Raw genomic sequence first — 13,588 nt, 5'->3', positions numbered from 1 at the left:
CATGCGAGTTCACATTTTTGGAGCAGCATCCTCTCCAGGGTGTGCGAACTATGGCATGAAATATCTAGCCAGCAAATATGAGAAGGACTACCCACTGGCAGCAAGCTTCATTCGCAAAAACTTCTATGTGGATGATGGTCTTGTCAGCATTGATTCCAATGAGAAAGCCAACAAGTTGATTAATGAAGCAAGAGATGTTTTGGCCAAAGGAAAACTGCGCTTACACAAGTTTGTGTCCAATAGCAGAGAAGTTTTGAATGCAATTCCAGAGAGTGAACGTGCCAGTGTGGTAAAGGATGTTGATCTGAACTACAATGAGCTTCCAATGCAGAGTGTACTGGGAGTAAAGTGGAACATAGAGACTGATACATTCTCATTTAAAGTCGACCTTACTGAAAAGGCTGCTACTCGAAGGGGAATTCTATCAGTGGTTGCAAGTGTGTACGACCCATTAGGTTTTCTTGCTCCCTACATCTTTGTTGGAAAAAGAGTGCTCCAAGAAATGTGTAAACGAGGAGTAGGATGGGATGAACCTCTTCCCTCTGATCTGAAGCCAAAGTGGGATACATGGCTCCATGACTTAGAAAATCTCCAAAGGATTCGAATACCAAGATGCTTCATTCCTGAAAATATGGGCAAAATCCAGAAAATTGAACTGCATCATTTTTCAGATGCCAGCAGTGAAGGTTATGGACAGTGTTCATATATCAGGACTGTTGCTGATGAGCAAGTGCATTGTGCGCTGGTCATGGGAAAGGCCAGAGTAGCCCCTACAAAGGTTTTCAGCATACCACGCCTTGAGCTGACTGCAGCCACAGTTTCAGCATCAGTAAGTCATCTTCTTAGAGAAGAGCTAGATCTGGAGATAAATGAAGAGTTTTTCTGGACGGATTCCCAGATAGTATTAGGGTATATCAAGAACGAAGCCAGACGCTTTCATGTTTTTGTGGCTAATCGTGTCCAGAAAATAAGAGACTCTACAGATCCAAAGCAGTGGTTCTATGTGGAAACCAATCAAAATCCAGCAGACTGTACATCTAGGGGTTCCAAGGTGGCAGACCTAATTGACTCAAGTTGGTTGAAAGGCCCAAAGTTTCTATGGGAAAAGGAAATTGTTACTCATAAAACTTCACCAAAGCTTCTTGTAGGTGACCCTGAGGTAAAAGTCCTGAAAACAGATGCCTGTGTAAGAGACAACTTTCTTGAAAGACTAACAAGATTCTCAGATTGGAATACAGCAATCAATGCTATAGCTAGAATCAAAAGACTTGTGAAAAGAGACAGATCAGGGTTCATTAGTGTAGAGGAGAGAGAGAAAGCAGCTCTTGTGCTCATCAAGGCAGCACAAAAAGAAGCCTTTGAAGAAGAACTGAAATGTCTCAGTCAAAACCCTGCTAAGTTACTGAAGAATAACAGGTTATACCAACTTGATCCTGTTCTCCAGAATGAACTGCTCAGGGTTGGAGGTCGGTTAAGAAAGTCTAACGCAGCATTGGAGTTGAAACATCCAATAATTCTTCCTAAGGAAGGCATTGTCACACAGCTGATACTTGACTATTGCCACAAGAAAATTCAACATCAAGGTCGAGGTCAAACCTTAAATGAGCTCAGATCCAGTGGATATTGGATAATGGGTGCAAGCAATGTAGTGGCCAAATACATAAAAAATTGTGTTACATGCAGAAAGCTGCGCAGACCAGTTGAAGAACAGCGCATGGCTGACCTTCCAGCTGACAGAGTAGAACCATCACCCCCATTCTTGTATTCTGGTATTGACTGTTTTGGCCCCTTCTACACGAAACAAGGTCGGAAAGAATTCAAACGATATGGTCTGTTGTTTACGTGCCTGAGCTCCAGGGCTGTACATTTAGAAATGTTAGAAGATCTCACTACTGATGCATTTCTGAATGCTTTAAGATGTTTCATAGCAATCAGAGGAGCCGTGCGACAGATCAGATCCGACCAAGGCACAAATTTCGTGGGGGCAAGGAATGAGCTGGAGAAAGGTTTGAAAGATCTAGACCAAGAGAGGATCTCTACCTATCTTGCAAGCAAACAGTGTGATTTCCTTATGAATGTTCCTGAAGCAAGCCACATGGGAGGTGTGTGGGAACGCCAGATAAGAACAGTAAGGAGTGTGATGAATGCTGTTCTGGCACAAGCTAAAGGAAGACTGGATGACACCTCATTAAGGACATTCTTCTACGAGGCAATGTTAATCGTAAATAATCGTCCGCTTACCACTAACACAATAAATGACCCAGAGAGTCTTGAGCCCTTGACTCCTAATCATCTGCTTACGATGAAGACATCAGTGCCTCTGCCTCCTCCTGGCAAATTTATTCGTGAAGATCTGTACGCTAGGAAAAGGTGGAGAAGAGTGCAATACTTGTCAGAGCAGTTTTGGAGCAGGTGGCGTAAAGAATACCTGGCGAACTTAAGCCTCAGACAACAATGGCACAAACCTAGAAGAAATGTTCAAATTGGAGATGTAGTGATTGTCAAAGAGGACAATGTTCACAGAAATGAATGGAGGTTAGCTAGAGTTGTTGAGACAAGTGCAGATGATGATGGGCTTGTAAGAAAGGTTAAACTCCAAATGGGACAAAGTAAGTTAGGTAAAAAGGGTGAGAGATTGACACAAATAACTCTTTTGGAACGTCCAATTCAAAAAATAGTGGTAATAGTTGAGAACAATTCCTAGACTACGAGTATACACACAGTTGTCTTAACATACAGAGTAGTGTTGTTCAAAGAAAATGAAAATAACTCCTATGTTGAAAGTGTTGAAAGAAGAATGAAAGTTAACTGACAGCTTATAGGAAAATTACAGGCTTAATTGATTTCAGTTAAAAGGTAGTAATTTCATAAATCCTTGTAATTTTGGTGGCAGTGTAGCTGACACAGAAAAGGTTTATTTCTTGCTGAATATTTTGTTACCCTTTTTAAAAGTATTTGTTTGTTTGTTACAAATGTTGTTTAATAATTGAATGTTTATTTGAGTATTGTATATGTTTAACAATTGCCAATAGTGACACCTACTGGTGAAAATATGTAGCATTGTACGTATGTAGGTCACGTGGTTTGATAAGCTGCATTGAGCATTGGGAAAGCACGAGGTGATCACGAACGGAGAAGTGTAAGATCGTAAGAAGTAAAAGATTAATAAGATTGTTTGTTAAGAAGATCTCTAATGTCTCCTGAATCCTGATTGGAAAGCACACGGTATGTTTGTTTGTGTTTTGGTTAATTTTGTGTATAGTTTAAGGTATTTTGTGTATTAGTATGTTTAAGCCATATGATTAATCTACAATGTAATGTAAAATGACTTCATCACAAATGTAATTGCAATTTTATTTTTTATTCTTTAGTTTTTCACGGTTCTCAGATGTTTGTGATGACAAGGGGACAGACATTAAAACTGAAAATCTGAATCTGAAGGCATCAGTTGAAGCGTGCTTATTTTCTAATCACGGAGAAAAACTTCAGGAGCCGTTATAGAAGGACTTTTAGACGGAAAGTTTCAGTATAAAACTCTGCCGGATTACTCTTCAGTCTGCCACAAGAAACATTACTCTTCATTCAGTCTGCCACAAGAAACAGCAACATTAAAATCATGAACTCAAATGTCATTGTTTAAAAAAAAAAAAAAACAATGACTGTAACAGTGCGTAAATCAGACCTTTCTGTAACGCTAACGTTAATAAGCTTAAACGAAAATAACGAAATAATTGTGTAGCGGAGTATTTTTTGTACACAGTGCCGCGAACTGTAAATCACTCCTGTACGCGTGCATCACTGTCCTCCTCGCAGCTGCAGCAACTTGCGCTCTCTCTTCATCAAGCTTTAAAACAAAAAGGGGACAAAAAGATCATATTGTCTTTGTGCATAGGCTATAGATTAATTAGATAAATGAATATCTAAATTTGTGCCTTGCCGTCTACGGTATTTTTTTAGAACTTAGAAAAAAGATGCTGCAGCCAATGAACAGCCAGCGGGGGCTGCAGGACGACTCAACCTCCGCAGACAGTTTTTAATGTTTATCAGACAATAAATACTCAAGATTTTGCTTTAGTATAACTCACAACGAGTTTCACACACCTTCTCCGGCCACGTTGAGTTGTTGACACTTAACAGTGGGAAAAGCGACACATGCGCTATTCACTTGTATAACTTAAGGGTGAATGGGTAATGTAGTTTCTGCTCTGGGTGGGATGAATTAGGAAGCTTGCATTGTGAAGGGCGCTGTGAAAATCGGCAGTGCAGGTAAAAGATTAAAACCTCTATTAAAACAGATGTTCAAATGAGCGTACCAGTACGCTACAAGCACGTTCTGGGCGCACGGAGAGGTGGCGGTACGCTCAAGAGCTATATTTGGAAGTGGCGGTACTGAGTACTGGTGCGTACTGGCCCACTTAAAGCACTGGCAATGACTATACTTTGGAATTTTTTTGCAGTCCACTTAGAATTCAACATGGAAATCATTTTTGTTTTTTATTGGCATTGATTGTTTTGAAATTCAAATGGTACTTACATGCCTGTGTTTTTATTTCTGTAATAAATATGGCTTTCAAGCCAACAGTTAATTTGGAGGATATTGATGGTTTATTGCAGGTATGTTGTTTACATGAGAAAATCTGTGTTACAAGTTAAACAAAAATTCCAATAAACAATCATATTTTGAATTTAAATAGTTTCTTTGCCTTGAGTTTACATTAATTATTTACATTTTACATTTACATATCCAAAAAGTTTCAGTCTTTTAATTGCGATTAATCGCGATTAATCGCGATTAATTTTAAAAAATTGTGCGATTAATTAATTTTTTTTAATCGATTGACAGCACTAGTTTTTATCTAAATTAGCCTAGGATTGATTATCTAATTGTTTCTTGATTTAAGATGCAAATCACCTGCTGCGAAGAATCATTTACCTTTCACTAAATACACTGAAAGAACGTGAATTTAAATGCAACTGATAGGCTACATAGAAATGCTTGTAGGCTTCAAACTGAATATTTGACCACACCAGATAAATCTATTAAAGTTATCTACTAAATACAAATCTGGTAGAAACATGTTTTATTGATATTTATCAAGACATGATTAAGAAAGTAAAGAAACGAATTATTAGGAGCCATTGTTATTCTGCTTGATTTGAATAGCCTAACTCTTCACATAAAAGTTAAATAGGCTACATTTTACATGTCATTACAAATGCGTTTTTATACCCCAGCTGGTCTGATATCACTAGTTAACTACAAAGTGAAACGGGTAATGTCCAGGGTCTCTGTTGTCTGCTGTAAGCGGTGCCACTCTGCCACCTTGAGGTTAACAGCTTCCTGTGGTGAGCTTGATCTGAACTCCGAGGGAAGCGACTATTCCATGCAGCTCTCTCGCGTGAGGAGTCCCTGTAGAAACGGCATGGATGTTACTCTCCACTAGATGTCACAATAGCACCATGGAGTCTAAAATTTGTGTCTGCTGTCAATATTTACTGCATCTGATGAGCATCAACATCACTCCCGTCCCACCTTAAACAAACGTCCAATAAAACATAATGATGAATAAGCCACATAATATAATATAATATAATATAATATAATATAATATAATATAATATAATATAATATAATATAATATAATGTAATTGGACACATTATGCCATAATATGTGTGGGTGTGTGTGTATACACAGGGTTTTTGTGTGTGTGTGTGTGTGTGTGTGTGTGTGTGTGTGTGTGTGTGTATATATATATATATATATATATATATATATATACATACACCCAGCTGAACATAATTGTCTGGATTGTAAATAGAAAAATATATTAAAAACAATACAAAGCATACTAGTAATTGCTGTTAATTGGCCATGATAGCCGTACTCCAGTAGAGAGGAGTGAGCCTGATTAAGATAATTAAGAGAGCCTTTTGTAAACTGGATCAAGTAGGCCGAACACCTTGAAAGCAACGTTGGACGCCCCATAGTTTTGACACTAATTGCTATAATTGCATGCGCGATTATCATCACTGCACAGACTGCGCGTACCTGTAACTTCAAACTAGAGAAATGCGTTTTCTTCTAGTTTAAGGATTATACTATTTCATTTCGCTTTGAATGGTGACGAACGTTTCTATAAAGTAAAGTTTCAGACAATTACCACCAGAAGACGCTGTATTCCCTCCTGTTAAACGTTTGTTGGCTCATCCAAATAGTTTATGAAATATTAAACTGTTATTCTGCGTCAAACATTGGTTTTCTTTGGTATTACTGTGCCAATCTGAGTTTTATTATATTTTTTAGACAAAGGATAAATTATATGGGTTGGCCTTTTTTGTGTGTGTTCGTGGCTCTTCAGAGCAGCTGGTTATTTCACATTAACACTTTAAGTGTTCCATAAAATCGCAAAGAAAGAGAAATGCATAACGTAATGAAATCTGCCATTGAATTATACTATATATAATAACTGCAGTAAGATTAAAAACGCATCACAATTTGTATTCCCTGATATTATTGCTATTCACAGTAATCTCTTAATATGTTACCGACTCATTTTTTTTTTTTAGCTTTTTGGGTCTTTAAATAAGCACTAGGAAAATAAATAGCACAATATCTTTGGAAAGTGAAAAATGTTGTTTAATGTTTAATGTTTAGCCTTAACTAAACAATAAACTAGCTTTTGAAATCCATTGGCCGCAATAGGCGACCATAAGATCAGCGGTTCCCATCTAAATTTTCTAAAGAGTTTTGTAAACTTGCCGTTATATTTTGTTCAGCTGTTTAGACGGTTGCGGTCCCAAAATGTATTTTTACCTGCAGTTTTAATTTTGATACGCTGAATTGGTGTTATTGTTATCCTGAAAGAGTAGCATTAGACAACACGTGGTTTTGCCAATAGCTACAAATTTAGTTTTTAGATTTGTTAAAATAGAGACCTGATGAAATAATAATAACAATAATAATAATAATAATTATTATTATTATTATTATTGGTGTTGTTATATTCGTCGTCGTCGTTATTTATAGTAATTAAGAATGGTATAAAATGAAAATAGTCTGTTTTGTAAAACAAAATTTCTCAAACCCGATTTCGTTAAGTTTACTATCCATTTGGTCCTATACATAAGGATATATCCAGATTGGATTCTGTAAAACTCTTTTTCTGTCCAGTACTGCAGGAAGACATAGGGCTTCAGGGCGATGCGCACTGGGAAGCCATACATTACTGAACTCACGCGAAGTTACTTCAGGACTTACTCCGGTTATTTCTGCGTCGTTAGCTTTACCTGTGAGCCTCTCCACCTCTCGGGTTCATTTTCCTCAGTATCGCGTGTCTCAGCCGAGTGGATGGGACTGTGGACGACACGCTGCCTATGTCCAATAATATCAGACGGAAATGGGCTTAATCATTTACTTGGCCTCTTAACACGCGCAATATGTATTTATTTATTTGTCAGTCAGTGTTCCTGAGTCGTCGCAAGGGCTCTTTGCATGTTTGAGTACGATGGAGCATAATACAAACACGCCTGCAATCACCAGAAGCCTCTTGTGGCCATTAAAAGTCAGTAGTTGAACTCAGGCTTTTTTCAGAAACTGAGTGGTTCTCAAAGTCTGAAGTCCGCATATGCGCTCACATCAAGGGGCCCTTATAAACATCACTCCAACTGTCAATATTTCATCCTTTGCTGTGTTGCTTGCCGTTCTTGCGAGCCTCACTGCAGCAGCATCAACAGCCTCGCGCGGAAAATTAGCTATGGGCGAATTAAATTTACGCACAGGTGTTGTTAAATGCTTAAATATGGTCGGGGTTGGGGGAAGCCAGGCATGGGTAGTGGAAGACCGCGCAAAAGAAATTGTGCGTGGGTGCACAGATGATAGCGCTGCTTTGTATTGTTGCCCTGGCTGCTGATGCCCCGCCTCTGATGGAAGCCTTAAACCTGGCACCAAGCTAAAACAAACGAAAGTCAGCTTCGAGCTTCCACTCAAACCAATTAAGGCGGACTCCAGTGCACACTCATACATTTCCATCCTGATGCAGCGACGGTGAAACAACAGGAACAGAGGAGCTGGCCAAAAAAAGAAGGAGAGATTGCCTTGCCTTCTTAATTTCTCCCTTTCCAACACAGAACAATGTCGATGAGCCCTAAGCATACGACTCCTTTTTCTGTTTCCGATATCTTAAGTCCTCTTGAAGAGAGCTACAAAAAAGTGAGTATGGAGGGGAACAACTTGGGGGCTCCTCTTGCCTCGTACAGACAACCTCAAGTCACGCAAGCGGCGATGCAGCAGCACCACATGGGCCACAATGGGACAGTACCCGCTGCCTACCACATGACTGCAGCTGGAGTTTCCCAGCTGTCACATACAGCCATGGGGGGCTACTGTAACGGGAATTTGGGCAACATGAGCGACCTTCCGGCCTATCAAGACGGCATGAGAGGCAGCACGACGGCCACCAGCTGGTACGGAACGAATCCAGACCCACGCTTCTCTACAAGTACGTGAGATTGACACTTTATTGTATTTGCCAGAACTGTTTGTGAATATTGAATCATAGCTATTTAAAAAAAATATTCAGTTTATTAAACATGTCAGCTAAAATTTATTTATTTGTATTTTATTTTTTACTTATACTGTTTTGTAAAACTCAAAGTGTCCAAATGAACGTGGGGCTTATGAGAGTACTGAGGGGAAATATGTTGAGCCAACCTCACGTGTTTTATATAAACCCAAACAAACTGCAACAATTAACAGACTAACTGCAGTTCCAGTGTTTGTCCAAAACTAGAAATTTAAACAAGAGACGATTGCGTAATTGTGCGCAATTGCGATAGGCATTCTCTTATTTTGCTATCTTGTTGTAAATCACTAAGCCAAGGAGCTTTTGTATCTTTGCTATTCATTTTTTGTATTCAGTTATTGATACCGATTCATTTACGGTTGTTGTTTTTAAATTGCAAAGCTAAATAGGACTGTTGTTCTTGCAGTCTCTCGTTTCATGGGTTCCTCGTCTGGGATGAATATGGGCAGCATGAGCACGCTGAGTTCACTGGCGGATGTCGGCAAAGGCATGGGTCCGCTGACCAGCACGCCCCGCAGGAAGAGACGGGTACTCTTCTCCCAGGCGCAGGTGTACGAGCTTGAGCGACGCTTCAAACAGCAGAAGTACCTCTCCGCGCCGGAAAGGGAACATCTGGCCAGCATGATTCACTTGACTCCGACTCAAGTTAAAATTTGGTTTCAAAACCACCGATATAAGATGAAAAGGCAGGCTAAGGACAAAGTGTCCCAGCAGCAAATGCAACAAGACAATGGCTCCTGTCAGCAGCAGCAACAGTCTCCACGGCGGGTGGCCGTGCCGGTGTTGGTGAAAGACGGGAAGCCATGCCAGGGCAGCAGCCATACACCCAACACTGGTGTACAAAACCACCATCACCAGGGGGGGAACGTCATGATTATGTCCAATAACAGTTCTTCAATGGGCCAGCATCAAAGCCAGCAGGTAGGCAGCGCCGGCCAGTCCCCAGATCTGGGTCAACACGCTGCAAGCCCCCCATCTCTCCAAACCCAGGTATCCGGCCTGTCACACCTAAACTCTTCCGGTTCCGAGTATGGAGCCGCCTTGCCTTGCTCCGCTCTGCTCTATGGCAGGACATGGTGACATCGGAACAGACAATAACAAAATGACAGGTGGATGCAGATCATCTGTATACTCTGCTCAAATAGACCATGAGAAAAGTGGTTGCGCTCTGAAATAATTGTCTCCTTTCTGAAGGGGGAGAAATGACAAGGCTACGAGCAACACGAGGATTGCCAAATGTCAAAGGTATCAAATCTTTTATTTTGAGGATGAGCGCCAAAACACCATTAAGAAGATGGAATTATTTATATACACTAGATTTTAAATGGAGACTGGTTTAAACACTAAAATCAAATATTCTGTCATCCTGTTGGATTTTAAAAAATGTCCCGACAACGAAGATATCCCCCTCACATTTAGACTGCTAAATACCTTTCATGATTTCTTATAGATTTCACTGTAAAACGTAGCTTGTATATTTCTGTAAAAGGTTTGGACTGATTACATAGTTTTTAGCGATATGTATATTGTAAATTTTTTTATCGATATTAAGGTTCACATGTTTTTTTCAGTTTCATTGTTATTTGTACGTTTAATCTTCTTGTAACTTATATAGATATTTGACTTAAACGCAGTCATACAATCATATTAATAAATTATGACAATAATGGAAATAGCCTAACAATATGTTTGTTTTAAATTTGGGTGTAAGAATCACTCGGCGGTGCTAAAAGTGGGGCCTGATCAATTGAACGATTTTTCTTCAAGAAAACTAGTTTAAAAGTCATCAAGCTTCCACCGATCGGCCTTTACATTTGTTCAAGCTTTATGGAGACGCATCAGAAGGATTTTTGCTGCATGCATGAATTTTTTATTGGATCTCCCTTCAATGTGACAGGTTTGTTGAGCTGGATTTCTGCATCACATGCCTCCTACTAAAGTGTTAATTCTGCGAAGAGTTGTGTAGTTTTCTGTGTCGCAACACCCATGGAGTCAAAGGTCAAATATTAGTACCCTAAATGTATTTTTTTTTTTTTTTTTTTGCGTCGTGTATAAATATGTTTATACAACTTACGAAGCCAGGGATCTATTTCCTACGAGCAAAATTAAATGCGTTTTGTGCATTTCTTACAATAAAAAAATAAAAAATAAAATAAAATGCACACAGGAAAACATACGAATGTTTCATACCAATTTGACTGTAAAAACTATTTGCAACAGTCAGTTTTAGATGCAAAGCTAATTGGATTTAACCTATTAAAAGTGCGTTGTAATCTATTACTTTTTCTAAGAAAAAAGTTATTGTAGAGAATTTTATTTTATTAATTATTTATTTTTTCTTTTTTTTAGATTGTACTTTGTCGTGAGAGAATGAGTCAGTGCAGGTGAGGTCTCCACTCCTTGAGAGAAACTCACATCAAACAAGCGCTCCTAAAAGCTAACTTATCAATCACCTCGCTGTACAAACAGCAGCATTCTCCTCAATAACTTTGCAAGACGAAATAAACACACTTATCAGAGCGCCGTCCATCAATACCGTGTTTGTGAAGATCAGAGGTGAAATCAAATGCCACCGTGTTTACGCGTTGATAAAAACCGTCAAAGGGCGCGGTAAGATTGCCTGAGATGCCTGCTAGGACGATTGAAAGTGCGTGTCGTGTCTCTGTGTATGTGGGACTTGCTAGTGCCAAGTAAGAAAAATATATGTTGTCCACAGACATATAATTAAATTAAATTAAAATAAATATTATAAAAACGTTTTCATTACACCTTTTGGCCAGTTCAAAATTAAACAAAAATGAATTTAAATTAATAGCCCACAAATGGAGAAAAAAAGCTCCAAACTATTTGCTAGACGCAGGAATCGATTGTGGACATAAATTATGTGATTGACTTTCTTTCTTTCTCTTTTTCTTTCTTTCTTTCTTCAGTAGCATTCTAACAATTTATTCCTTCCTTTTTGGTGGGCATGTCTGTCTTTTCGAAAAACGTATTAGACTTCTGTGAACTATTAACTCTTTCATAGATTTATTTTTCTTGCCTGTGTGATCACATGGAATAGTAGTCTACGGCATATTTGGGAGCCAGGATTATCGTTTGTGTGTGTGTGTGTGTATATATATCTATCTATCTATATATATATACATATACACACACACATATATATATATATATATATATATATATATATATATATATATATATATATATATATATATATATATACATATATATATATATATATATATATTATAATTTATACTCAATTATAAAATTCAAGTTTTAGCTTTTTTAATTTAAATAATTTTAATAACTTTTTTCAAAACTAAACAATTTGTATCATTGTTGCTTTTATGACATAATTGCACTGTTCTCTTGACCTTATAATACTAAGTAGAAAATACTATGTTGCGAAATTGACCAAAATAATATTTCTATAATAAGACAATCCATAGGGCCTGCGAATTAGCCTAGCGTTGTGATGTAAGATAACTGTGTTCAGTCATTTGATTGCGCAAGTTTCTTTTTGCTTAACAGACCAGAGTTGCAGTACATTGATTGATCTTAGTGTGTATAACTCTCGCTTATTTGTGGGAAGAAAAAAAAAAACTGTATGAAACTGCGGACTATTTAACCTGATATTTTATAGGCTATGCTTCAACAGCTAGCTCTCATTTAACTATTGATGCAAAGCAAAACTTGTACATCTAGGCCTTTTTTGTACCTTTTAATCGCAAATAAAACCCTCTGCATGTAGTAAACCTTCCACTGATTAATGTATTTATGGGAAGCTCTCGCGCCAATAAGCGGGCAGTGGGGCGCGCGTTTTAATGACTCACTGATTGTAATGGAGCTCTTCTTTTCTGTGAAGGGTCGTTAAATCAACAGATCATTTTGTCGATTATGTCCGAAATTACACTTTCGAAGGCCTACAGATGCTGCTTTTACTTGCACTGATACTCAATTATTTGTAATCTCCACCTAAAACTCTAAGCATTGTATATAAAGTGTCTAAAAATACAAGATCAGTGGTCGAATACCAGAATATTATTTGATATTTAATTTCACCCAACGTTAAAAAAATGGGGTTGAGAATTTTTAAATATTCGTTCATTCATGCATGTCAATATCGTGACAAGATATTATATGTAAAAGGTTTACTTTAATTTACAAGGAGCAAAATCTGAAAGTGTGCCTATTACATCACTGCACTGTTAATAACCTTCAGTTTTTAGACAAATGTTTGAGGATGTCTGCTATCCTAATCGTGCATACTTACATCGAAGGTCTGGATTTGTTGATTAACCACACACATAAAATAAATGTTCATTTTTATAAGCAAGTAAGATTTTCTCTTTTATCCGTTGTGCAAATTCAAACATTTTCCACAGCAATCTACCGGCGCCGAAAGAGTCTATTAGGATTTCGGAGATTCGTTTTGTTTGAGCTCCTCTGAAAGACTCCAGATTACATTAACATGTCTGAGGCTCGGTGTGTGGTCTTTGTGGGGAGCTTGTAGCTGTTGAAAATGACTTGTTGGAAGCGTGTATGCTCTCATCACTCTCACTCAACACACATTGCACAACTGCCGACTGTCCTCGAGGCTTTGGGTGCAAAGGTCCCAGTCACCTCCCTGCAATTAGACCCCAATCTCAACGCAATCATTTTAAAGTTAGGATTTCTGAGGTTCGTTCCCTGCTTATTCTACATTGTAGTTCGGAGAAAGGGGTTGATAAAGCCTATACTATCTGCATTTATAGCGTATTTTGCATTGAATCTTATAGATAAACCACAAAGTTTGGACTTAATCGTAGGCTACTTATTTGACATTGTTAATATAATAATGTTATTAATGCAGTATTAATAATTAGATTGATTTAAACGAAATGTCCCACTAAGATTTTCAAAGAGCATATAAGATACCTCGTGTTCCCGTGCAAATAAATTGTAAACATTAGATAAGTGTCATAACAGTAAGTCTTTATGTTTACACTAATAACCAATA

General features: G+C 38.1%; 1 protein-coding gene and 1 long non-coding RNA gene across 2 annotated transcripts; both read left to right on the top strand.

Annotated features, from left to right (window-relative positions):
• Window positions 1-2,781: 2,781 nt before the first annotated feature.
• On the top strand, window positions 2,782-3,440 carry LOC127933493 (uncharacterized). The gene is made up of 2 exons (XR_008147520.1): window positions 2,782-3,225; window positions 3,372-3,440. It is a non-coding gene; the product is annotated as an uncharacterized LOC127933493 (long non-coding RNA).
• Window positions 3,441-7,817: 4,377 nt separating this feature from the next.
• Window positions 7,818-10,495, top strand: LOC127933517 (thyroid transcription factor 1-like). Its single transcript, XM_052530556.1, has 2 exons — window positions 7,818-8,499; window positions 8,990-10,495. The coding sequence occupies exons 1-2, from the start codon at window positions 8,133-8,135 to the stop codon at window positions 9,661-9,663; spliced, it is 1,041 nt and encodes a 346-aa protein (XP_052386516.1). The 5' UTR covers window positions 7,818-8,132; the 3' UTR covers window positions 9,664-10,495.
• Window positions 10,496-13,588: the final 3,093 nt, after the last annotated feature.

This window comes from Carassius gibelio, chromosome A17 (assembly GCF_023724105.1).
Source record: "Carassius gibelio isolate Cgi1373 ecotype wild population from Czech Republic chromosome A17, carGib1.2-hapl.c, whole genome shotgun sequence".
NCBI lineage: Eukaryota > Metazoa > Chordata > Actinopteri > Cypriniformes > Cyprinidae > Carassius > Carassius gibelio.
The sequence above is the reverse complement of the archived record's forward strand: the minus strand, read 5'-3'. Positions and strand labels throughout refer to the sequence as shown.

Excerpts from the sequence above, each read along its gene's own strand:
- LOC127933517 (XM_052530556.1), top strand. The coding sequence starts at position 8,133 with ATGTCGATGAGCCCTAAGCATACGACTCCTTTTTCTGTTTCCGATATC. Across the intron at positions 8,500-8,989 it reads AGACCCACGCTTCTCTACAA|TCTCTCGTTTCATGGGTTCC; the intron begins GTACGTGAGATT and ends TTGTTCTTGCAG.